This window comes from Leucoraja erinacea, chromosome 5, assembly GCF_028641065.1.
Source record: "Leucoraja erinacea ecotype New England chromosome 5, Leri_hhj_1, whole genome shotgun sequence".
Lineage (NCBI taxonomy): Eukaryota > Metazoa > Chordata > Chondrichthyes > Rajiformes > Rajidae > Leucoraja > Leucoraja erinaceus.
In genome coordinates this window covers 45,450,098-45,477,006 of record NC_073381.1, presented here as the reverse complement: position 1 = coordinate 45,477,006, position 26,909 = coordinate 45,450,098, and the positions used below count along the sequence as shown (strand labels likewise).

Here is a 26,909-nt window from a genome sequence, read left to right as displayed (position 1 = left end):
CTTAAATAAGTGGTGTTCAGACAAACTGGAATATCTAGCCTGAAGTTTTTTCCGTGCACAAAGTAGCAGTCTAAAACATTTATAAAATAACCCCACCATTAATAATACACAGCACCAAGTGACTATTAGCTCCTTCCAAGCCAAGAGTGGACAAATGCAGTAACCAAAGTATTTTTTAACCAACAGATTTTGGTCATAATTATACAAGGTGAAGATGACCTAGCAATAATTTTCTTCCCTTTCAAAAAATATCACTATAATCCAATCACGTGGACATTAAACTACAACTATTAAGGACACCCGTGGAGGAAATCTACTTTGCACAAAGTCACATCAACATTGTTTACTATATCTAAGTTTACAACCTGGAAACATTTTCTTATCTTTTCCAATCCTGTACCTAAAAACCGGCCGGGTGCAATCTAATTGCTTATATCCAATTATACATCGTGATGAAGGCGCAATTTATAAATTAAAAAGATCTTGTAGACAAAATGAACCAAATTATATCTAAAGGACTGTTACAATGTTTTAATCAATACCCACAGTTGTTTATTTTTACAGAAAAAATGCTACATAAACTGTTCGGTATCGTAATTTCCAGCATTGTTTATTTCCTGGAAGGATCAGTCTTTAATTCAGCTTTTGCGCTTGGTCTTTTAAGATGCCAGCTCCCCACATTTTCTTGTTCATCCTGATCTTCCTCACTATCAGTGAATCTGTACTGATCGCACTCTTTTGATGGTTCGTAGACCTTTTCAAGGAGGCATACTTCATTCACAGATTTTACTTGAGCGTTTTGTTTTTTACCAACTTTTGCAGATGATTTTTTCTTATTTGATGTAGGTTTCTTTGTTACTTTCATCAAGGGTTTGAATTCTTTAGCTGCTTTGGAAGTAGGAAGAAACCAGTCCTGTAAAAATAAAACATCTTTAAGATACAATAAGATAAATGATTAATATCCTCCTGCAATTTAAGAGAACTCTGGAGATTCATATGAAAATGTCAAATTAAATCATAATTCACATTCTTTCTAATGTCTGTTGATATAATGTTCATGTTTTAGATACTCATTTGAAGGAATTACTCAAACCATGAATTCATAGTACTCAGGCACCCAGAAATAAAAACGGTAAAGCTTCAAATACTCAGCAGTTCAGGAGCCAAATTTGATAAGCTAAATACATCCAAGGTGGGTGGGGGTGGTTGCGATTTGTCACTGACTTCATCTATCACTGGAGCGTACTCTGTCTTCGGCAATCTTTTGGGCATAGTTTTCCACTGAGAACCCATTACTCAGCTGATCAGAGAAGTTTAAGGCTGAGCAGTGCCTCGCTAAGCACAAATGTCAAATTCACCCAGAAGTCTTTGACAGCAGATGAGACCTTGCATTCAGACGCAAGGTGGTCTAAGCTTGAATTTTAATTTAATTCAACCAGCATCTGCAGTTCCTTCTTACACATGACAGTTACACTGAAAAAATACTGAAAAGTTGGGACAGTATCGTACTCTTGACTGGAATGACCTCCCAGAGTCATCTCATGCCTGATTTGCTTTGGCCAGATGGGAAGGTAGAAAGTACCATTCATTCAATCCCAGTGGCTCTTCATATCCTAGCACCCAGCTGGGCCATGTTTACCGTTTCCAGCATTTATGTTCAGATTTCCACCTACTGCAGTATTTTACGTCAGAACATGAAATCAATCATGGTTGAACATTGAGTGTATATTCAACTCTTATCACTTAGTCTCAAAGGGTAGGAAAAATAAAATTCCTCTTTGCATTCCATACAACAATTTTACAACTACTTTAACAACACTTAAACAAAATGAACTGTAGTGGATGTGCACAAAGTTGTTTTACTACAGGAAACAATTTTCACCAATGAAGTCCCTGGGCTCTTGAGAAATGGAAAAGTTGGATAAGAAAATTCTCGTTATTATGACAAATCAGACAATGATAAGTTCTTTATACCTCAAAGTGTACGTTGTTAATATGATACTTTACTCCACTCTCAGAGCTGAATTCTTTTTCACATATCAGGCACTTGTACTTTCCAGCCACATAGTCCCCCTAGGGTTATAAAAACAAAATCACATAGTAGTTAACAAGCTGGTTCTGAACCTGAAACTTCAATCGTCACTTTGCCTCTGCAGTTGTTGTTTGACCCACCAAATTCCTCCTGCAGCTTGCTTTTTCACATTTTTTTTGTAGTTTTGACATAGTGTGGATTGTTCACAAGTTCTCGGAGCAGAATTCGGCCATTCGGCCCATCAAGTCTGCTCCGCCATTCAATCATGGTTGATCTATCGTTCTCTTTCAACTCCATTCTCCTGCCTTCGCCCCATATCCCCCGACACCCTTACTAATCAAGAATCTATCAATCACCACCATAAAAATATCCATTGGCCTTCACAGCCGTCTGTGGCAATGAATTCCTCAGATTTACCAATCTCTGGCCAAAGAAATTCCTCCACTTCTCCTTTCTAAAGGTACATCCTTTTATTCTGAGGCTGTGGCCTCTGGTCCTATACTCTCCCATTAGTGGAAATATCTTCCCCACATTATCAGGATTGTCTGGAATGGAATGTTTTCTATTTTAGCATAAATACATTTTCCTCTACTCTTCTCATTAAATAACTGAGCCCTAACTCCCAAAATGAGTAACTCCCAAATTACTTTTTTTCCAGGGCTGCGCAGAATATAAATTAAACATTGTTGGCCTTGGGTGAAACATCAAACAAATACAAGGCCAGTATTTCCCACATTCTACCTTAATATAGAGTAAGTTTTAACAGTGTGTAATATCTGTGAACAATCTTCGAGAAGTGTGATGACTGAATCATGACAGTATGATTTTCTCCACACCAGCCCGTGGGGCGCTGCACGATGGCTGCCTCACCAGCGGTCTGACTTTGTCTTTTTCATTCTTCGTGTTTTTAGTTTGTTGTAAAATGGATGTTTTGGCTTATCTTTAGTTTTTGTATTTGATGGGGATGGTGGGGGGGTGGGAGAAAGTTTTTTAAATCTTTTTCCTCGATGCAGATGCGACTTTTTGCGTGTCGAATCTCCGTCTGCACTGCGGCCTAACATCGCGGAGTTGGCAGCCTCTTGTTTGGGACTTCTAGAGCTCCAAAACCGCGGAACTTAACATCTAGGAGCGGGTAATCCCTCTGCCAGGGGGTTCCCTTTGGCACTCCAGCCTGCGGGAGCTGCAGACTTTAACATCATGAAGCTCGCAGTCCCTGGTTAGGAACCGATTTCGGGAACACCAAGTCACAGGAGTTTTGACCGTCCCGATGCGGTAGTTTGATCGCCGACTGCGGATGGTTCGACTACTCCGACCGTGGGAGGAAAGAAAATAACACTTTATTGCCTTCGATCAGCGTGGGGAATATGGAAGAGCCGCTGTGGTAGATGTTTATGTTAAAATTTAATGTAGTTGTGTGTCTTGTTGCTTTTTTGGTATGACTATGGCAAACCAAATTCCTTGTACGTTGCAAAACATACTTGGCTAATAAATTACGATTATGATTATGATTTAACAAGTTTGCAGTCACATCAACTATCCAAACACCAGGTTCATGCTTCAAGGGCGTAACTATAGGTTGTAGGCCATTTTATTGGCCCCTGCACTCAACTCTTCCCTCATCAAAAAGTATAATTGCCATAACATCTCACATGCCGCTCAGTGTCTTAATTCTTTCTAAATCTTCAGTCCACATCTTAATTCTGATTTTGGCATCCCTTCAAACATCTTGGAATAACAGGAGATCTTTATTATCCACACTGACAATTTGCTCAGCATTTTTTGCCTTTTCCCTTATTTTATTAAATAAGTAGTCATTCTGACAGTATCAATTCTCCTTAAGTACGAAATATGCCACCCACATGATCCATTATACATAAAAGGTGAGAAACATTTGTTCCCTTAAACTTCTTTTTTGCTGGGTTTGGAGTATTGTAAACAACATTGACAACACCTAGAATTTTTTACCTTTGTGGTACAATTCAGCTAGAATTAGTGATTCAGGGAAATTAAGCAATAAAAATATCAGGAAAATAAACGTAATAACATCTTGTGAGGTAAAAGCTGGAATTTGAAACAAAAATGACACTATTATTCATTCCCTATATCAGATAACAAATCATGTCACCTGGCAGAAGTATCACCTATTTTCAAAATAGACATATTAGGGCTTTTATACAGTTAAAACATGAGCCATAATTCATTATAGTCACTCTGCTTCTCTCCTCTCCTCCACACACATCCCCAATTCCAATATTTCCCTTGAATCCCCTCCCATACTATTCTACCCATATCTTCCTCTGCCTTTAGATTCCACATTACTTTTTTTCCCCATAATCTGACACCCTTTTGTCACTTTTTCACATCTAGCCTTTGACACTCACTCCACCCATCTGCTGGTTGGCTCCCTTCACCTGTATCCACCTATCATTTGCAAGGCTTTGCCCCCCCCCCTCCCCTTCCATCATTCTGAAGAAGGGCATCAACCCAAAAACATCATCGGTTCATACCCCCCACAGATGCTGCCTGACTCACTGAGTTCCTCCAGCACTTTCATTTTGGATTTTAGCATCTTCCCAGGCCCTGCAGGGTGGAGGGGAGCAAGGGGCTGAGGCATGAGGGGAGGCAAAATAAAATGATGGGCTCTAGTAATCACACACTCTTGGGAAGGAATGAAGGAAGTGTGAGACTGAACTAGATGGGATGTCGAAAAAAAAAGGGGAATTGAAGGAACAGCGAGCTTAAATAGGGTAGGTATGGAATTGAACCTTTAACAGAGGATATAGAATAGACTGCTCTATCCCTAAAGGATGAGATATGGAGTGAGAGGGAGGTCTGGATGAAGAAGGTAAGAATGCTGCCTGACCTGCTGTTATTCCAACATTTTGTGTCTATCGTTGAGTTAAAGGGTGTATCCTATTCAATTGGGACAGTCCTAACCAAAGATCCAGTCCTGGTTCTGAGCTGACAACTCAGCAAAGAGCATGGGAGGAGTGCGGGTTGGTGTGGTTGAAGGCAGTATCAATAAGCCAGAGGTGGCATCAAGTGAGTAGAGACAATTACAGAAGGATGGAGGGGCTATGAGATTCAGTACCTAACAACCCTCAGTCTGAGCACACTTTTGCCATGATGTGTGTGTATGTCATGTTGAGTATCTGTTATGTTAAATGCTGCAATTCATTTGCTGTATCCTAAGCTGGCAGAATCCTTACTCCTGCTTTTTAAACGTGGAGCCAGCTGAGTTCCTCTCCATGCAAATCCTGTAAAACTATCTTGAGGATGATACAAAACCAAGTTTCAGTCTTAAAGTTGGTTAGACGGCATCCCTTTTAAAATAAATTATATATTATTTTTATTAAAGTGACACAGCATGGAAGCCGACCCTTCGGCCCACCAACCAGCAATCTCACATACACCAGCTCTACCCTACACACCAAGAACAATTTACAGAATTCAATTAACCTGCAAACCTGCACACCTTTGGAATGTGGGAGGAAGCCAGAGCACCTGGAAAAAACCCCACAGGGTCACAAGGCGAATGCACAAACTCCGTACAGACAGCACCCGGACTCAGGATCTTTCCCGGGTCTCTTGCACTTTAAGACAGCAACTCGACTGTTCCACTTTATCTTTTTGAGAAGTGGTCATCTATCCGAAAAGGTTAAATGCCCAAAACTGTGTTTAAAAAATATATATATACTTACCCTTGTACAAGAACCAAGATGAGCCTTCAGTCCTGATACGCTGGTATAATTGGAAGCACAATCCTAGAGAGAGATTAGCTGTTAAATACAATTACAAGTGATGTTGCTGGTTTGATCATTTCAGTTCCACAGAATATAAATGTTGAGATTAAAATAAACAGGCAATAAAGAGTGTGCCCAAAAAAGACAAACATTAAATACAAATTTCAGACTGCATTAGACTCCACAGAGAGTGGTGAATCTCTGGAACTCTCTGCCACAGAGGGTAGTTGAGGCCAGTTCATTGGCTATATTTAAGAGGGAGTTAGATGTGGCCCTTGTGGCTAAGGGGATTAGGGGGTATGGAGAGAAGGCAGGTACGGGATACTGAGTTGGATGATCAGCCATGATCATATTGAATGGCGGTGCAGGCTCGAAGGGCCGAATGGCCTACTCCTGCACCTAATTTCTATGTTTCTATTATTAAATGTTTAATCTACACACAAAGTTCAATCCAGAAATTTAGCATTTGTAATGCTATTTTTCACAGCTTTGTTTTTATGCTCACTGTATTAGTTGACCATGTAAAGGGATTATTTAATCACAAAATCTCTTTCCATGTTCCATGCCACTAGATGGTGATAAAACAATTCTAAAGTTCAACCACATTTCTCCTCAGTCCCTCCCTCAGATTCAGATTTCAGATTCAAACTTTATTGTCATTGTGCAGTGTACAGTACAGAGACAACGAAATGCAGTTAGCATCTCCCCAGAAGAGCAAACATAGAATATGAGCAATAAATATACACATATATACAGTCGTCGTAGTGCAATTTTTTTTTTCTGGGGGAATGACTGGCAATCACCAAGGTACAGAGTTAAGTAATATAACAGTCGCAGGGAAGAAGCTGTTCCTGGACCTGCTGGTCCGGCAACTGAGAGGCTGGTATCCTGGCACTCTGGTGCCAGGATAACAGCCTCCTCTTGAACATCAAAAAAACGAAGGAGCTGATCATGGACTTTAGGAGGGCACATCATCCGAGGACGCACACTCCATTGAGGATAAATGGGGATCCTGTGGATAGGGTGAACTGTTTTAAATATCTGGGAGTCCACATCTCTGAGGATATGACATGGACATCACACGCCTCAGCACTCGTGAGTAAGGCAAGGCAGCGCCTTTACCACCTCAGGCAATTGAGGAAATTCAGAGTGTCTCCGAGGATCCTCCAGTGCTTCTACGCAGCGGCGGTGGAAAGCATCTTGTCCGGGAACATTACCATCTGGCTTGGGAATTGCTCTGCCAAGGACAAGAAGGCTCTGCAGAGAGTAGTGCGTTCGGCCGAACGCACTATGGGAATTTCACTCACCCCCCTGCAGGAACTATACAACAGGAGGTGCAACTCCAGAGCAAACAAAATCATGGGAGACCCCTTCCACCCCTGCAACGGACTGTTCCAGCTGCTACGGTCAGGCAAACGCCTCCGTTGCCATGCGGTGAGAACGGAGAGGTTGTTTTGTTGTTTGTCTTTTGCACAAATGTCCGCGAGCATTGCCACTTTCATTTCACTGCACATCTCGTATGTGTATGTGACAAATAAACTTGACTTGACTTGTAGCGCCTCCCGGATGGTAGGAGGGTAAACAGACTGTGGCTGGGGTGAGAGCAGTCCTTGACGATGCTGCGCGCCCTTCGCAGACATCACTTGCTTTGGACAGACTCAATGGAGGGGAGTGAGGAACCGGTGATGCATTGGGCAGTTTTCACCACCCTCTGCAGTGCTTTCCGGTCGGTGTCAGAGCAGTTGCCATACCATACTGTGATGCAGTTGGTAAGGATGCTCTCGATGGTGCAGCGGTAGAAGTTCACCAGAATCAGAGGAGACAGGTGGACGTTCTTTAGTCTCCTCAGGAAGAAGAAACGCTGGTGAGCCTTCTTGACCAGAGTTGAGGTATTGTGGGTCCAAGAGAGGTAATCGGAGATGTTGACCCCCAGAAACCTGAAGCTGGAAACACGTTTCACCTCTGTCCCGTTAATGTGGATGAGTGTGTGCGTGCCGCCCCTAGACCTTCTGAAGTCTACAATGAGCTCCTTGGTCTTCTTGGTGTTAAGGGCCAGGTTGTTGTCAGCGCACCATGCTGCTAGGAGCTGGACCTCCTCCCTATAGGCCGACTCATCGTTGTTGCTGATGAGGCCAATCCCTCTCCACTTCTCTGAGGAGTCACAAAGGACACCAACTAAACACACAAACATATGATCTTGAATGGTTTATTCACCATCTGAGGACTTAATGCTTTATCATGTATTCTTAGTGCATTGCATTGAACTTAAAATATCTGGAATTTACATAACATTCTGTAAATTGATGCAGCTTGCCTTTCTCCAGGACAGCTAGTACCAAACACGAATTAATTACTAAAAACTAAATTATAATGCTATGTTATGTCCAAGAGGTTTTTTAATTTCTTATCAGAAAAGGTAGGGGTGAAAGGTTTTCATATAACATTTCTCTCAAATTAGAATAAATGTTAAAATTCTCAATGGCAGACCTGATCTACAAAATAGACATAAAGATGATGCCACATAATTGGAGCTGGTTACTCAGAGGTGTTGGCACTTATTCACACTCAATATTGCCAAGATCATTCGTTATCAAGTAGGAGCTGTGGATAAGCATTGCCTTATGCCATAATAAATACTGCAAAGGGGCACAAAACTAATAGGAACATTCAATTCCATTCAATACAAGTTTATTTCATTATTAAATCAGAGCATAAAACAAACAAACTTACCAAGGCAGCTCTTTGCAGCAGAATCCATTTTGACCTAATATTGCATTATTTGTCATGAAATATTACAATTAACATTATTTTTACTTGTAGTTAGAAAGCATGTAAATATATAACTTAATTGCAAAAAAGAAATGACTAATGCTCAATTATAAATAAAACAATTACCAGGAAAAATAAGTAATTATTTTGAAGAACAGCTCGGGGAAGCAGCCCTTGTGTAGGCATGACTCATAATAATTCAAAGTATATTTAAACTTTTAGTTGTATGCACTCATTTTGAATAGCAACTCATTCTGATTTAAAACATTAAATCAGAATGTGTTGTTCAACAAAGGCAAGATGACTGCGTAAAATTTATGAAATAAATAATTGTTGAGTGTGTCTTGGTAACATTTTATGTCACCAAAATAATGTTTTATCTTTAATAAACATATTAAGATTAATTGAAATGAGAGGCAGAGCTTTTTGTCTGCTGGAAATGATGTGAGGGAGCGAAAGAGATGACATTCCTCCAGAGAGATGAAACCAGGGAGGGATTTCTTCAACATTTCACACCACTAAAATGTACAAGTAGCTACTGTATTACCTTGTTCGGACATTGCACTCTTTTATATGTTTTCATTTCATTCTTCCACTTGCAAAGCACTTCATGACTGAACGTAGGCAAACCAGGCCTCGTGTACTTTAACTAAAGAAAAGACAAAAGTTTACAAAGTAGGTGTAAAAATCTTTCTTTAGTCACACATTTTAAACATCTGATGCATGCTTTGTTTTGATGATTAAATTATTTTCCTGTTTGCAATGGAGCAAAGCTGCAATAAATATATGTTATAACACATCTCAAATGCAAAGAGCTTCTTGAACCATGAACTTCTTTCTCATATTTTCATCAGAATTTTGTTCTAACAAAAATAACTGGGGGAAAAAAAAAAATTGTGAATAGACCTACTTCAGCAGACAGCATGTATAATTTTGTGCTCATAAATTTCACCAATTATGAAAGCATGACAGTTAAAACTCGAGTACATCGATGTTAATTGAAATTTTAGAACATACGTAAAAACAGGGAACATTTGCAGACGAAACTTTCTACCCCCATAAAATCATGCCCTTTCATTTCAAAACATAATTGAATTGGTCATGATCTGATGGGTTATAAATGCGAAATATTATTTATTTATCAGACTGCAGCTCAGAGTTCATAGTGGTTGTCCAAGTCCATTATTTTACCAGTAGCTTGTCAACACACGCATTCCAGAGTTACAGAACAGTCACGTGGCACAAAGAGCAAATATTCTGAGGATCTATGAATATAATTCCCAAGAGGGATGACATATTTTGGTAAAATGACACGTTCTAAATGTTTAGATGGCATGACAGAGTAGCTGCAAGGATGGCATTTCCCTATGCCTTGTCGTTTCACCTTGTCATCATCCGGTACCAGGTCACGTTGGATTTTCCTCCGAGGCGATTCCCGAGCAAGTTCATCGGCTACTATTTCATGTAGATGGTAGGCAGCCAACTTTGCAGAGCTCCTTCGCACTCTTCCACTGGATGTTCTTTCCACTTCTGGTTCACTTTCTTTATCAGCAGCCTCATCTTCTGAAGTTTCTGGAGACTGGTCAACAAGATGCAAATCATGCAAAGTTTGACCAATGATTCTGGATTCTAACAGTTGCAATAATCACAATGTTGCAAAGAAACCAAAGCTGCCAGTAGTTGGACAATATCAACAATATGAAGCAAATTAGTCTCTGTTATCTTTGCTCATTGCTAAACTAAGTAGGCAACAATGATGGGAGGTATGAAAGGAGTGTCGCTCCTTAGCATTTCCAACATCAAACAGTCCAGGTGAAGCTGGAAACGTGTTATAGCACAGCATTAATTATGCACTTAAGATATCTCATGCTACCAATCCACTAAAACCAACACCCAGGAAGAAAACAAGAGAAAAACTAAAATAAACTTTACTAATCACTATCAATCAAAACAATCATTGAGATAATGGTTAGGTATATATGAAACATATTTAGTATCAAAAATATAATTGCAAGAGAGGCATTAACAATTTAAGACTAAAGTCCAAAACTGGCAAATATACATGACCGAGAAGAAATTTTGTGGAAACTTAGTTACCGGTGCATGTTCTGATTTCAAATGATAATCCAGGCCTGCCTTTGACTTGTACATCTTTCCACAGTGTTGGCATTTAAATAATTGTTTCAATAATTCAGATTCTTCCTTGCCACACTTTTTCAAATGATAGAGGTAGCCCATTATACTAGTAAAGCTAGCAGAACAGTCCTGAAAAGAGAGAGGGGGGGGGGGGGGGATGGGGGTAGAAAAAAGGGTTTAAAAACAAATATTTCCAGTGAAATGAGCGAGGTCCTGAACAAATATTTACAGTCTGTATTCTGTATTTACAGTGAAGAAATTTGAGGAAGGACATTCTTGCTATTAAGGGAGTGCAGCGTAGGTTCACGAGGTTAATTCCAGGGATGGCGGGACTGTCATATGTTGAAAGAATGGAGCGACTGGGCTTGGATACACTGGAGTTTAGAAGGATACGAGGGGATCTTATTGAAACATATAGAATGATTAAGGGATTGGACACACTAGAGCAAGGGTTCCCTGGGATAAATTTGTTGATTCTGGATTTGTACATATTTTTTCTCATTGACTGACTGTGTTTGGTTCTGGTATAACCATATAACAATTACAGCACGGAAACAGGCCAACTCGGCCCTTCTAGTCCGTGCCGAACACTTATTCTCCCCTAGTCCCATCTACCTGCACTCAGACCATAACCCTCCATTCCTTTCCCGTCCATATAACTATCCAATTTATTTTTAAATGATAAAATCGAACCTGCCTCCACCACTTCCACTGGAAGTTCATTCCACACAGCTACCACTCAGAGACATGAGAAGTTCCCCCTCATGTCACCCCTAAACTTCTGTACCTTATTTCTCAAGTCATGTCCTCTTGTTTGAATCTTTCCTACTCTCAATGGGAAAAGCTTATCCACGTCAACTCTGTCTATCCCTCTCATCATTTTAAAGACCTATATCAAGTCCCCCTTTAACCTTCTGCGCTCCAAAGAATAAAGACCTAACTTGTTCAACCTTTCTCTGTAACTTAGTTGCTGAAACCCAGGCAACATTCTAGTAAATCTCCTCTGTACTCTCTCTATTTTGTTGACATCCTTCCTATAATTAAGCAACCAAAATTGTACACCAAACTCCAGAATTGGCCTCACCAATGACGTGTACAATTTTAACATTACATCCCAACTTCTATACTCAATGCTCTGATTTATAAAGGCCATCACACCAAAAACTTTCTTTACCACCCTATCTACATGAGATTCCACCTTTAGGGAATATCTGCTCATCATTAGTAGTTCATAAATAAGTGAAATAACATTGCTATTAAAGTTGCCAGGGGTAAACAGGATGATAAAGGTTGGGGACCCCTGCGCTAGAGGCAGGAAACATGTTCCCAATGTTGGGGTAGTCCAGAACCAGGAGCCACAGTTTAAGAATAAGGGGTAGGCTATTTAGAACAGAGATGAGGAAAAAAGATTTTCGCCCAGAGAGTTGTGAATTTGTGCGTCAGGAGGCAGTGGAGGCCAATTCTATGGATGCTTTCAAGAGAGAGTTAGATAGAGCACTTAAAGATAGCGGGGTCAAGGGATAAGGGGAGAAGGCAGGACCGGGGGAGGATGATCAGCCATGATCACCGTGAATGGCGGTGCTGGCTTGAAGGGCCAAATGGCCTACTCCTGCATCTATTGTCTATTGGAGCAGTCAGAGAAAACCTACGCAGTCACAGGGAGAACGTGCAAACTCTGCACTGACACCACCAATAGTCAGGATCAAATCCGGGTTTCTGGTGCCGAGAAGCAACAATTCTACCGCTGCGTCACTGTGCTGCCCTTAAATTTGGTTAAACTTCAATTACCCATGTGATAGGATTTCTACTAGATAGCATATTAATCCAGTAACACACACACCAGAGGAAAGGCCTGACGCAGGCCTGTAGGCATGGGAAGGATGGGGAAATTAAATAAATGACAAAGATGAGCCATCCTGCCTGAAGATATTGACAGAGCTGAAGTGGCCAAGAAACAGCCTATACAAACCATGGAACAGGATGTATGCACAATGCATTCCCTAACTAATAACACAACCTTTGAGCTGAGGTTCAAGAACAGATAATGTATTTCATTAGCTTGCCTCAGGAATTGCAAGTGCTTTAAATTAAAGATTAGGCAAAGCCAGTCACTCCACTCATTTAAAAAAAATCATACCATGAACATTCATGGAGAGGAGAAAGAAGGTATATTAATTGCAGAGAAACTGAGATTAAGTATTTTAGCTGAAATGTAGGTAGAAACAAAGAACTATGGATGATGGCTTATACCAAAGATAGATGCAAAGTGCTGGAGTAACTAAGTAGGTCAGGCAGCATCGCTAGAGAAAAAGCATCGGTGACATTTTATGCCGGGACGCTTCTTCAGTTTGAAGAAGGATCCCAACTGAAATGTCACCTATCCTTAAGTATTTTAACATTGGAAAATACCATTGGTAAAGTTGAACCACTGTATCTCAATATAGCTTTCATAAAATTCATATTATTTGATACAAATGTAATTCCCCGAGTAAACCTTTCAATGTACTTACATTTACTTCTTAGACTTTTAACAATAGCAATAAATGCATTCAACATTTTCTACCCTTACCTCACCGAGACACTTCAATCTTCCCATTCTCCTCAGAACTTTACGAAGTCTTTCTCTATCAGTCTGCTCATCAACTATGTCACCATCTTTCAAAATTGGCTAAAAAATAAATGAAATATCATTTAATTTTTATATTTATATTTGCAAACTTTGTTGATACTGATCAATAATCCAGGAAGGTAGACACAAATGCTGGAGAAACTCAGCAGATGTGGCAGCATCTATTATGGAGCGAAGGAATAGGTGATGTTTCGGTCAAGACCCTTCTTCAAACTGATGTGGGGGGGGGTGCGTGAAGAAGAAGAAAAGAAGAGGTGGAGACAGTAGGCTGTGGGTGAACTGGGAAGGGAAGGGGAGGGGAAGGAGGGAGAAAGCAAGGACTACCTGAAATTGGAGAAGTCAATGTTCATACAGCTGGGGTGTAAGCTACCCAAGCGAAATATGAGGTGCTGCTTTTTTGCAGCAGTGAGTCCCACTCCTCCAACACAATATTGCACCATTGACCCGTTCCCCCAATGCAATATTCCACCACTCACCCACAGCCCCCAACTGCGCAGGCGTGGCTGACAGATTCCCGTTGTGACGCGAGTCAAGGTAACCCTCCCCAACTGCGCCTCGCAGTTTAGCCAAAAATTACATATTTGGCAAAATTGCACAAATTTTCAAAGGTCAAGGCTGTTGTTTCTTTGCATTAAAGGTTTTAAATAAATCACCTGCCACCAGATCAACATCCAGAATATGAACTAACAGAACCAGGTAGTTTTGACGATTTGCCCTTCTGAACGTCCAACAACATAACATAACACAAATACAATATGATTTGAGAGAAAAATTAATAGGAAAGACTTCTAGTTCTGAGCGGCGTTGTCAAAACAAAGAGAGTTCATCTTAGATTGTAACTCTTACCATGTTATTATGGTCTGCCATTAAATGATATTTGAGCCCAGCTAAAGACTTTAACTGTTTTCCACAGTGTTGGCATACAAAGGGTTCCTGAAAGAAAAGGAGTCTATCTTAGAATGGATCCTCAGATTTGTTACATTAGTTAATTAAAAATTATGCAAATAGTTTTCCTTTGTGCAAATAACTTTTAAAATCTCCATTTTTAAAAAGAGAGAACTTCTCAATACTTTAAGCAATACCATGTGTCAAATGCTAAGCAGACATATAGATTTTAACCATAATAGGCAATTAATTACAAATTATTTGACTTTCTCATTGTCTGAAGTATACGCTATTGTTATTAATCATCACAATTAGTACCGCCTGTTTTGTTGTTTTTCTAACACGAGTCAGCACAAAAGACAATTTGTTGATTAGTTTTTATATTTTTAGTGGGATCTATCTCTCTCTGTTCTACATTATTACAGAGATTACATTAGCCTACCTGAGAATCACATTCGCATGCATTGGGCCCATGGCCTTCTACGCCTTTCCTATCCATGTACCTGTCTGAATGTATTTTATATGTTTTAATTGTATCCACTTTTATCACTTCCTCTTGGCAGCTCGCTCCACTTACCTACCACGCTGTGTGGAAAGTAGTTGCCCCTCAGTTTAGCACCATGCACTCCAGAAGGAAACCAATATAGTTTTATAGATAGTTTGCTACAACACCCGAGTTTCCAATAGACACCAGAATGAAAGGGAAAAGGGATAGTTTCAGGAAAAGTAGGGAATGGAGAGGTTTGAAAATGGAGAAATGGTGATTTCACAACATGGTCTTTCCCCTTGTTCGCCTCATGCAGTGTAAATGGCAGCAATACCACTATCACCCTGAAAGTTTATGCAGCTGATGATACCATTGTCATATCATTTTAATATTACATACTGGTTCCAATATCGTTATGACAGATTATGGAAGAATTAGGGGAAGAGTAGTATTAAAGAGAAAAAATAGAACGTCAATGGTTGAACTGTGCAAAAGACAAATGTTATAATTTCCTTTTGCTATCTTATGAAAATTTCAACTAAATTTCAATCTTTGTAAACACTATTAGCTCCAAATGGTAGCTACTACATTTACCAAACCAGATAAAATGCCTGCAATTGTATTTTATTATTTAGGATCCATCAATTAAAGGTTGAATTATTTGAGTAGTCTGTTGCAAAATAAATGTAACTCTCTCTCTCTCCAGCCCCACCCCCAAGGATTCATGTGATATAGTAAAACTAATAGGCACCTCTTTGCAGTTTGCCATATGTTTTTTCAGCCCTTCCACAGTCTTCCTCATAACAGCCTTACATGTTGGGCACGTAATCTTTCCCCTTTCCAGAATTTCCAGATACCAGTGTTCCTCCTGACTGCCTGCCAATTAAATCCAATCATATAAAATTTGTTAATTGAGTAAGATAAAACTAACATGGAAATTTCATATTTAAAATTAAAATCAACTTCAGGTACAGTATAATATATTTTAAGTTGCCTTCCTTCCTAATCATATTTACACTATTATATAAAATCTAAATTCTTAGGATAGAGGTAAGAGCGCTCATATCCAAATAGTTTTAAAAACCACAAAAGTATTAGTTGATAATATGAGCTCTGGGAATTTTAAACTATACAAGCTTATTTTATCATTTAATTTTCACAAGAATATTCTGGTATCTCCCAAGTAAATTGATAGGCTCACTCGCTCAAAAGACAATGCAGCTTTATAAATTTTTACAGCTGAGTGTTACTCTGGGGATCAAGCAAGATAATAACAATCCTTGCCATGTAATGTTTTGAGTGTAGCGTGCAGTGGTGAAAGGAAACTCTCTCTCTGCACTGAGTACAAGAGGCAGTCAGAGGGTGAGAATGTTTGCCCCTATCCTCCAGCATACCTTAGATAGGAGGTCCTCCTGGGTTGCTATATTGAAAAAGTTAAATCTAATGTTTTTTGATTTGGCAGGATTATGCGGATCAAATAATACTAGTGACAAGAATATATATTACTAATTGGAAAATAGGTCATTCCCACTGAAAAACATTTTGCATTTGTTTATCCAATACAAAATGATCAAATCTGTCGACTTACCACCAGCCTTGTCATATTAGAGTACTATCCAGCCCATCTTCTAAAACGTTTTAATATGGTCCAAAAGCCAATCTTTGGCCACTTCACAACACCCTGTATTGCTGCTTCTACATCATCCATGCACACAGTTACACTGCTGAATGCTGGACATATTTTCCCGATGTTGGGGTAGTCCAGTACCAGGGGCCACAGTTTAAGAATAAAGAGTAAGCCATTTTGAATGGAGACGAGGAAACGCTTTTTCTCACAGAGAGTTGTGAGTCTGTGGAATTCTCTGCCTCAGAGGGCAGTGGAGGCAGGTTCTCTGGATGCTTTCAAGAGAGGACTTGATAGGGATTTTAAAAATAGCGGAGTCAGGGGATATGGGGAGAAGGCAGGAACGGGGTACTGATTGGGGATGATCAGCCATGATCACATTGAATGGCGGTGCTTGCTCAAAGGGCTGAATGGCTTACTCCAACACCTATAGTCTAGGACTATCTACCCCCTGGGTCACCACACCCTGAAGACGAATGGTTTCCCGAAATACCCACTAGAATTCGCCAGCTGACAAAATACCACACTCAGATTTGTCAGGGCAAAAGTTGTCGTTGATTTTAATATTTAGATTTATGACATCTATTGAAATTGAAGTAAATAATTAATGCCATTAGGCTTTTAAAAATAGTATTTTTTGTGAAAAACATGAACTAAAGCAAAAAGAGGCATTTTCCATTTGTCTCCAAAATCCCCAATCCTAACACCAACATTGAAATCAATGGAGATTCAGCTCCTATAACATAGGATTAAAAAGGAGATTCGCTCACTGCTAGAGAACAAATGGAATCCCATGGCAGAGCAAACCAAACATTTCAGCATTTCCAATCTATCATTAAATCAAAGCATAACTGTAATGTAACGGCTCTGCTATAAATCTGTGTTCAGCTCATTCAGTATTAACTCACCAGTATGGAATAGAAACCCACAATATTTGCCAGGATTAAAATATTTTTCTAAATTTTATCTGACTGAGGGTCAGTAAAATGGGATTGTCAATTAAAACGATTGCAAAGAATGCAGAAAAAATATTGAAATACATTTCTTTCCACTGATCATTATTGAGAGCATGGCTTGATTTTTTACCGAGTGGTTGAAGACAGACAGATAGCATCAAATTACATCCTTATCTTTATAACTATAAAACTCAGATCTTGGATGTGTGTGTGAGGTCACATCTTCTCGAAAAAATGACGTGCTAACGGTGATATTTTCACATATTCCGATAGAGATTTATGCCCCCTCCTCTTCCCCCCCTCACCTCTTCCTCCCCCCTCCTCCTCTCCCTGCTCCTCGTTTCCCCGCCTCCTCTTTCCCCCACCTCCTCTTTTCCCCTCCTCCTCCTCTTTCCTCCCCCCCTTCATCCCCCTCCATCTTTCTCCCCCCTCCCTCCCTTCTGCAAACCCTTCTGCAAAGCTAAATTTGCATAATGGATTAATCAGAATCATCTGGTTAAATAGGGTTTTCAAATACCGGTACATCCCTTATCATTGAGATTACTAAAAAAAATGAACTGGATTGAATAAGCCTTTTTATACAAAGTGAAACAAATGTTGTATGAAATCTCCATCATTAACCATGTTACCTCATAACACACATACCACTTTAGCTACAAAATTTCAACTAATTATTTTATCTATAAACATTCCTATGAAAAATATATATACCTTGGTAAGAATATCTAAAAGTACAAGAGAAAGTCCTGCAACTATGTTAATTTCAACACAGCAGCATTTACCTCATACCTGCTGGATACGAAGGAGGTTCCTTTCTCACGTGCCGAGAACGATTACCAGATTTTGGACGCTGCACTTTGGCATTGATTTTGAAGGACCTTTGCTTTTTAGAATACGTGCTTGTTACTGTAAATAGAAAGAGTATCAATTGAAAAACGACCTACATCAGGCTTAATATTCTAATACCACCACAAATAGTTGATTTAGGTTTATTATTGTCACGTGTACAGTGAAAAGTTTTATTTTTCATGCTATCCAAACAGAACAGATATACTGTGCATAAATACAATCAAGTAAATAAATACAATCAAGTCAAACTCAAGTACAAAGGAGAGATAGAGTCCAGATATAGTACTCAGCATTGTAATGCATCAGTTCCATAGACATAGAGCATATTAAATCCACACAGGTGATATATACAAATGTTCTATATGCATTAATAATATGACATTAATGGCGCACCACTGAAAAACAGGTCAGCTTATTATTTCATTAAACAATTCCATCAGGTACCAAGAACACAGTTAACAAGTAGGCATCTGTCTTGGAATGAGTGGTTTTCTTCAGTACTCGCTTAGCTGCCTTGACTGCCGATTCCACCTTAGCTTGGATATGTCTTGGAGAAATCGTGTAGTGATCAAATTCCCATTTCCTGGTAAATTTGGCAAACTCCTCTGATGAGAACTGTGTCCCGTTGTCGTTTACCACAGTGCTGGGAATTCCGTATCTTGAGAAGTGGCTCTTGAGTTTCACAATGACTGTCCTGCTGCTCAGGTACTACAGTCTGTCTATCTCCCAGAAATTAGATAGTCAACTGTGACTAAAAAATGCTTTCCCTCAAGTTCGATCATATCCCACTTTCTCTGGTGAATCTCTGGAACCCTCTGCCACAGAAGGTAGTTGAGGCCAGTTCATTGGCTATATTTAAGAGGGAGTTAGATGTGGCCCTTGTGGCTAAAGGGATCAGGGGGTATGGAGAGAAGGCAGGTACAGGATACGGAGTTGGATGATCAGCCATGATCACATTAAATGGCGGTGCAGGCTCGAAGGGCCGAATGGCCTACTCCTGCACCTATTTTCTATGTTTCTCCCATGGGTGATCTGGGAGGTCATGGGGCATCAGAGTTTCTTTCTGATTCTGTTGTGCGTATGTCCTGCAGGCTTCACAGTTTGAAATGAATCGGAGTTCATTCCGGGCCAGAAAATGCATTCTCTAGCACGTCTGAGGGTTCCTTCCACTCCTAGGTGAGAGGTGTGAAGTGTCTCCTTCTTATCTTTGCGTAGAGTGACAGGTATAACAACTCTCTCTCCACTGAATACTAGGCCATCTTGCACACTCAACTCGTGTCTGGCGTTGAAGTACGGTTGTGCTGCCTCTGGGACTTCTGCTTTGTAATCTGGACATCCATTTTGGATTACTTTCTCAACTGTTTGTAGTGTTTTGGCTTCCCTGGTATGGGCTTAGATGCGTTTGACCTTGTCCTCTCCCATTATCAAGGACTCAACTACCTTGACATCAGTGAATCTGGTCGATCCTGTGGTGTCCGGGAGGTATGCTCGGGAGAGCATATCTGCTAGATGCAGGTCTTTTCCCTTTACCCATTTGACCTCCATGTCATGGTGTAGCATCCTCACCATCATGCCTGAAGTCGTCTTGGCGCTCTAAACAGAGGCTTTTTGACAATGACTTCCAATGGCTTGTGGTCACTCTCAACGATCACTCTCTGTCCGTAGGTGTACTGATGAAAGCGCTCGAGGGCAAACACTATTGCTAGTGCCTCCTTCTCAATCTGAGCATATCTCTGCTCGGTTGGCGTCAATGCTCGACTCACATACGACAGTGGTTGTCCTTTCTGCATAACTGTTGCACCTAGACCTACCTTGCTTGCATCACATTGTATGGTCAACTATTCATCTGGTGTGTAGTACGTCAGGATAGGTCCCGTTGTCAATAGCTCATTGACCTTTGACATTGCCATGTCATGTTCTGATGACCATTCCCACTCTGCTTCCTTGTGAGTCAATCTACTCAAAGGCTCGAATGTGACCGACAACATTGGCAGGAATCTTGCCAAGTAGTTTACACTGCCTTGTAATCTTTAGATTTCTGTTGGATTGGTTGGGTTGGGCATCTTGAGGATAGCTTGGATCTTCTTCAGATCCGGTTTCAGGCCACGATCTTTAACTACATATCCTAAAAATGTGATACAAGCAGTTTTCACTACTGATTTCTTCCAGTTCAGCTCGATGCCTTTGACTCTGCATCGCTGAAGAAGATCTTGCAGTCTTGCATCATGATTCCTTTCTGCATCTTCTCTGGTGTCCCCTACTCCGAATAGGATGATGTCATCTGGAACGCATTCCACTCCCTTTAATCCTTCTAGGGCTTGTTGCAGCTTCTTCTGGAATATCTCTGTATTTACTTTCAGTCCAAATGGCAACCTCTTCCAGCGATATCTCCCAAAGGCGGTGTTCATGGTTGTTAGGAAACTGCTCTCCTCATCTAGTTCGCAGTGGAGGTATCCTGACGTCAGATCGAATTTGGAGAAAATCTTCGCCTTGAACAGCTCAGGGAGTACATCCTCTATGACTGATACTCTGTGGATCTCCCTTTTGAAGAACTTGTTGAGGGGTCTAGGGTCTATGCAGGACCTCAACTCTGTGCTGTCCTTTTTCTCCGTAATGACCAGCCTGCTACACCACTCAGTTGGTTGTTCGACTTTAGTCAAGATGTTCTGCTCAACCAGCTTCATGAGACTATTCTTGACCTTCCCTTTCATGGCTACAGGTACCGGCTTTGCAGGACACTGTGATGGGGTCTCACCCTCTGTCTGCGTTACCAACTTGACCTTGCCTGGTAGTCTTCCCGATCTTTCATCTTCAAACACATGATTGTAGCTCTTGAGTAATGAGTCAGCCTCGCAAACAGCATTCAGGCTCTTGAAATCCTCATAGTGAACCGTGATGAGTTTCATCTGTTGTGCAGCTTTGCCGCTCAGGAGCGGTGTGAGCCAGCCTTCTTTTACCACTATGAAGTGAACACGGCACTTCTTGTTGTTCATCTTGTTCCGGATTATGACTTTCGTCCTACCAGCAGGTTGGATCCATTATACATCTTTAAGACGATTTTCTCCCGTCTAATGTCCACTTTGTTGGGTACAAGATTGGGAATCACATTAACACTGGCACAAGAGTCAATCTGAAACTTGATGGCTTTGTGCCGACCTGCATCTCTACGAATAAGCCTGAAGAGGAATTGTTTCCAGCTGTATCGACCTCAACGCAACTCTCAGACTCTGTGTCGGAAATGGACAGTGTTTCAGATGACTACGACAATGTGCAGACCCCGTTTCTGCATGCTCTCCTTCCTCTGCTTGCAGCAGCAGGCGAAGTGGTTTTGTCGTCCGCTCTGTTGCTGTCCTTCCCATACACTGGGCAGTCCTCCTTCCTGCCCTTGTGCATCCTTGCACAGAATTTGCACTTGACTCGTCCCTGATTCTCCTTCTTCGAAGAAAAACCAACCATCTTTTCCATCGGTTTGAATCGTTCCACCTTGTATATTGTCGGCTCTTTGCCGATGACCTGCATTCTCGTCACTCCGAGGATCTACATATGTCCAGTCTCTTGCAGTGTAAGATTCCTCTTCTGAAGGAGTGTCTTCCTAGTTGACTGGTCTGCAATACCAACGACGATGCGATCTCGAATGAGGCTTTCATTCAGGCAATCGCAGAAGTTGCATGTCTTAGCAAGCTCCTTCAGCTCTGCAACATACGATTCAATGCTTTCCCCCGATTTCTGGTCTTGTTTATTGTAAATGAATCTTTCATATGTTTCATTCGTCTCTCCTATGGTGATGGTAGAGATCTTGTAGATGATGACTTTCACATCTCATCTGCTACCGTTTTGAACGTCAGGGTATTGAAGTTTTGCAGACCTTCCGGTCCAAGTTTGCAGGAATACTGCTTTTTGATACTGCTTCTCCTCCTTATCCAGTTCTGTTAACACTGCATAATTTTCATACATTTGGTTAAACATTTTCCACTCTTCCACCTGGTTCTCTTTGAGTTTTAGATTAGGTGGTGGAGCCACGTGGAAAAATAGACTGGCCTGCGCCATTTTGAAATAACAGTGAATCCCCTCGCTCTTAATTGCTTATGTTATCTTTAAGCAGTCTCCCACCGCACGTCGTTTCAAGCCTCGACTCCCACAGCACTGATTGACACACAGTGTCTTACCTTTGTGTGCTCACTGACCTGCATACCATTCCACTCATGCATGCAGGTCGCTGAGCGTTGAAACAGATTCCTGAAAGCTTTTCAAAACATTTTTGCTAATCATCATAGCTTCTATTTGATCCACAAATCTTCACTTTCACTGCTGCCACCATGTTTTGATTTGTGTCTATTTACGAAATAGGCAAAAATAGCACCTATTAGACGGAGAAAGATGGCTCCACACACACTCGTGTTGGGATCAAAAGCAGGAATGATTTATTTTCAAGTCAAAGATCGCTGACTGAATTACTGAGCATGTGCGAGAATGAGTACAGCTCATACGCCTAAATTACATGCATATTGTCACAGCAGGCGAACGTATAATGGCGTATTTAATTGAACTGAATACCTTTTTGGAATTGAAAATATAATTTTTTAAGGTGGAGTCTAATTTCTCCAGAACTTCAATCCGTGTAAAAGATTTAAATATATTTTTTACTTTTTATTTTTCTGTCAACTCCTTGTTTTATTCCTCATATCATTTCCACTTTCTAAACGATATTCTTTTACCATTTCCAAGCTTATACTTCATGATTTAATAAAGTTCTTCAGCCAATGGCTTTGCATTTGCTTGAACCAATCATATGTTACATACATCCTCTAGAGGGTCATAATCTAGATCAGATGCCAGTGATAGCGAATCTAAACTTCAAAATTAATGTATAAATCTAAACAACAATCCTTTGCAAATGTACACATGTCAAGGCTTAATTAATCATGAACAAAGCACCAGAAATAACTGTTATGGGAACATTTCAAAATATTTCTGATGCACATTTTTCATACCTGCAAGCTTTCTTCCTTTACGAGAAGATTCATAATTTTCTTCATCAGTATCAACACTATTCATTTTTCTTTTCTTCTGCGTAGCTTTACGTTCTATTATAAAAATAACTAGTTTAAAATTTGAAGGTTATCTTTATTTTAGAAATATATAAATCTATTGAGTTGCTAAAAGAAAACTACAAAATACAAAAATATACATGCAACTCTATTTTCTGATTGTGTACAATGTATAGTCAGAACCAACAGGTACTGGGGATATTACAATATCTGCTTTGTTATTACTCATGTTTAGTATAAAAGGAATTGTCTGCAGAGTAACAAATCACCAAACAATTACATAAGAAAACATTAGACAAGTATTAAATGAAGCAACAATTATCTGTTATGAAAACTAACCTCCAACTGTATCAAAATCATCGTTTGATAATTAAGAATGCTGATGATAAAATTGAATATGTTTTTCAGTGATTAAGATTGTGCAGTTTAGCATAAAGTAGGTTTGATGTCATGGCTACTCATTGCATGCACCATAACCTTCACAATTCCAATCCTTCATATTAACTTACCGTATTTCCAGGCAATGAAGACGCTATTTTTTTACCCATAAATAAGGCACAAAAATATACCTGTGTCTTGGAGGCCGATGGTTAGGTTGTTAGCCAAGAAAGATAGACTGGGCTATCCCTCAGTACAGCAACATCAAGAACGATGTTGCTGTACCGAGGGATAGCCAAGTCTATCCCTCACTGCTGGCAGCTGATGGGAAGTGGCTGAAAAAGGACAGTGCCGCTTGGGGGGGGAAAGAGTTCCTTTCACAGTGTGTGGAGAGTCTGGCCCAAGGAGGGAAGTACCTCGGGTGGTTGTGAGTGGCCGCCGGGACCGGACAGCGGAATCGGCTGCGACCCCTGAGCCTTCTGCCGGCCCACCGCCAGCCAGCCACAGTGTCCTTCGGCCAGGGACACGAGGGATCTGGGAACTGAAGCCAGTCCCGGGGACGCGAGGGATCTGGAAACTGCAGCAAGTATTAGGGCACGCACACGATGTTGCCGATCCCTGGACAAAACCAAACCCATGATCCTGTCCCGCCATCCTTTTTTCAAAATTTAGCAACTAAAATTGGGGATGCGTCTTTGACACAGGTGCGTCTTCATTGCCAGGAAATAAGGTACCTATTTTTGGAGTATGCGATCAGTTATAAGCTATCTACAAACTACACAATTTACCTTTCCCTTTATGCTTGCAACTTTCCACATCAGCCTCCATTCCCTTCATCTCTAACCAGTATCTTGGCTTTCGAATTGACAACTGCCCATCATCCTCGCCATTGACCTTGTCTTCTGATGTTGAAGATGAAACATCACTGAAAGATTCCTCATTGCTGTCCTTGGAAACAAAGTTGCTTTTGTATTGTTTGTCCCTGGTAAAAAAAAAATAATAAACTATGTGATTTGTTTATGATTCAACTATCATTAAAATTCTGCACACAAGTACAAAAGAGATGACTAATAGTTATGGAGTGGAGGGGGGTTGGGGGGGGGGAGAGCGAACCTCAATGAAACATCACTGGGCAAAATCAAAAATAGGGTGAATAATAAAACTTGTTAAATCAAATAGGGAATTAATGAGAAAAGTTTTGACTGGATGATGGTTAGAAAGGCAATTCACTAAGTGAGTAAAAAAAGGGTTGCAATTTAGGGGGGTGGGTGCAGCCGATGACGTGAGAAAATGGCATCTATGGACATGCTGATGGGGTCAGAAGTAAACAACGGCAAAAGTCCATATGGAGTTCAGGTCTATTTCTATGTCCCATATACTTGCTGTTTTTTCTTCTTAAAACGGGACCATAAAAGTGCAAGATTAATTATTATTACAGACCAACTGCGGACCTGTTGGGTCCCGTTCCCCCAACGCAATATTCCACCACTTACCCATAGCCCCCAACTGCGCAGGCACAGCAGACATTTTTAGTTTAAAATGGCAATAACTTGTAACATATAAGATCAATGTGAACGCATCTCATTCTTCCTCTTCAGCCCCTATTCCATTACCCTCCCTCTCCCACCTTCCACCAACCCTCCTCTGCTTCCTCCCCTCACCTCTCCTCCATTACCTCGCCATCCCTCTTCTTACTATCCTCCTCCATTCACCCTCATCCCCAGCACTCCCTCCTCCTCTTCTTCACCCTCTTCTTTCCCGTCTCCTCTCATCCCCCTACCCTCAGTCACTCCCTCTTTCCTTCCATAACCCCACTCCCCTCCCTATCTCCTCCTCTCCCTCTATCCCACTCCTCTCCTCACCTCCCCGAGGGCTCGGAGCAGCAGCGCCGCCGCCCCCCAGATCTAGCCCCAGCAGTCATTTCAAATCCCGTACTTGAAGCGGGGGCTGTCGGGGGGGATTGGCCGAGCAGCCTCAAGCCGGGACGCGGGAGAGGCCGAGGCTGCGGCCTAGTTGTTGCTCCGGGTCCCGCTCCTCTCCCTCCCCTTGGGCTCAGAGCAGCAGTGGGAAGTGGAAAGGTGCCAACTGATAAGATGCCTTTGAAATGTCTTGTCCTGAAGGTGCCAACCAAGCACAGACTTGTCCTGGAGTGATGCATCTTGTTACCATGGCTTGTGAGTCTTTTTTCAGAGAAGTGGTGGCTCGGGGAAGTCAAGTGTCAGTCTCTTACTTGACTGGTGTATCCCCGACACTTCCGCCTGCTAATGATTCAGTAAAGCTTGAGTTGATTTACCTAACCAATAGGTTGGGTTAGTAGGCAGATGCAGTTTAATGTGGATAAATGTGAGGTTATGCACTTTGGTAGCAAAAACAAGAAGGCAGATTATTATCTAAATGGTGTCAAATTGGGAAAAGGAGAAGTACAACGGGATCTGGGGGTCCTTGTTCATCAGTCAATGAAAATAAGCATGCAGGTACAGCAGGCAGTGAAGAAAGCAAATGGCATGTTGGCCTTCATAACAAGAGGAATTGTGTATAGGAGCAAGGAGGTCCTTCTGCAGTTGTATAGGGCCCTAGTGAGACCACACCTGGAGTATTGTGTGCAGTTTTGGTCCCCTAATTTGACGAAGGACATTCTTGCTATTGAGGGAGTGCAGCGTAGGTTTACAAGTTTAATTCCCGGGATGGCGGGACTGCCATATGCTAAGAGAATGGAGCGGCTGGGCTTGTACACTCTGGAGTTTAGAAGGATGAGAGGGTATCTTATTGAAACATATAAGATTGTTAACGGTTTGGCTAGAGGCAGGAAACATGTTCCCGATGTTGGGGGAGTCCAGAACCAGGGGCCACAGTTTAAGAATAAGGAGTAAGCCATTTAGAACGGAGACGAGGAACCACTTTTTCTCACAGAGAGTTGTGAGTCTGTGGAATTTTCTGCCTCAGAGGGCGGTGGAGGCCGGTTCTCTGGATACTTTCAAGAGAGAGCTAGATAGGGCTCTTAAAGATAGCGGAGTCAGGGGATATGGGGAAAAGGCAGGAATAGGGTACTGATTGGGGATGATCAGCCATGATCACATTGAATGGCGGTGCTGGCTCGAAGGGCCGAATTCCCTACTCCTGCACCTATTGTCTATAACCCATTGTGTGTTGTCTGTTTTTAAGTAGGGAACGTTATCACCTTATCTTGCCTGCACCAGCTGTTTAGTTGAGTTTTCTAAACAATCTTTGCTACTATTTTCAATCCTACCAGTTCAAATGTTTCCACCATTGTTTCAGGAAATGCAGTCCTGATAAAAACAACACACTTATTTATAAAACATTTAAGTCATTTCTGATTCTGTTGCCAAAATTCACTGCAAAAGCAAATAATCGG

General features: G+C 41.0%; 1 protein-coding gene across 1 annotated transcript in view; it reads right to left on the bottom strand.

The window, feature by feature from the left end:
• Positions 1 to 516: 516 nt before the first annotated feature.
• znf512 (zinc finger protein 512) overlaps positions 517 to 26,909 on the bottom strand; it is a 38,123-nt gene continuing 11,730 nt past the window's right edge. The window contains exons 5-16 of the mRNA XM_055635488.1: positions 24,325 to 24,518; positions 23,102 to 23,194; positions 18,051 to 18,167; positions 15,433 to 15,557; positions 14,156 to 14,242; positions 13,250 to 13,348; positions 10,642 to 10,809; positions 9,929 to 10,123; positions 9,092 to 9,193; positions 5,734 to 5,796; positions 1,975 to 2,073; positions 517 to 913 (exon numbers count right to left, since the gene is read on the bottom strand). Of these exons, the coding sequence (XP_055491463.1) occupies positions 611 to 913; positions 1,975 to 2,073; positions 5,734 to 5,796; positions 9,092 to 9,193; positions 9,929 to 10,123; positions 10,642 to 10,809; positions 13,250 to 13,348; positions 14,156 to 14,242; positions 15,433 to 15,557; positions 18,051 to 18,167; positions 23,102 to 23,194; positions 24,325 to 24,518 (1,645 nt within the window). The 3' untranslated portion in view covers positions 517 to 610. The remainder of the gene's footprint in view (positions 914 to 1,974; positions 2,074 to 5,733; positions 5,797 to 9,091; positions 9,194 to 9,928; positions 10,124 to 10,641; positions 10,810 to 13,249; positions 13,349 to 14,155; positions 14,243 to 15,432; positions 15,558 to 18,050; positions 18,168 to 23,101; positions 23,195 to 24,324; positions 24,519 to 26,909) is intronic.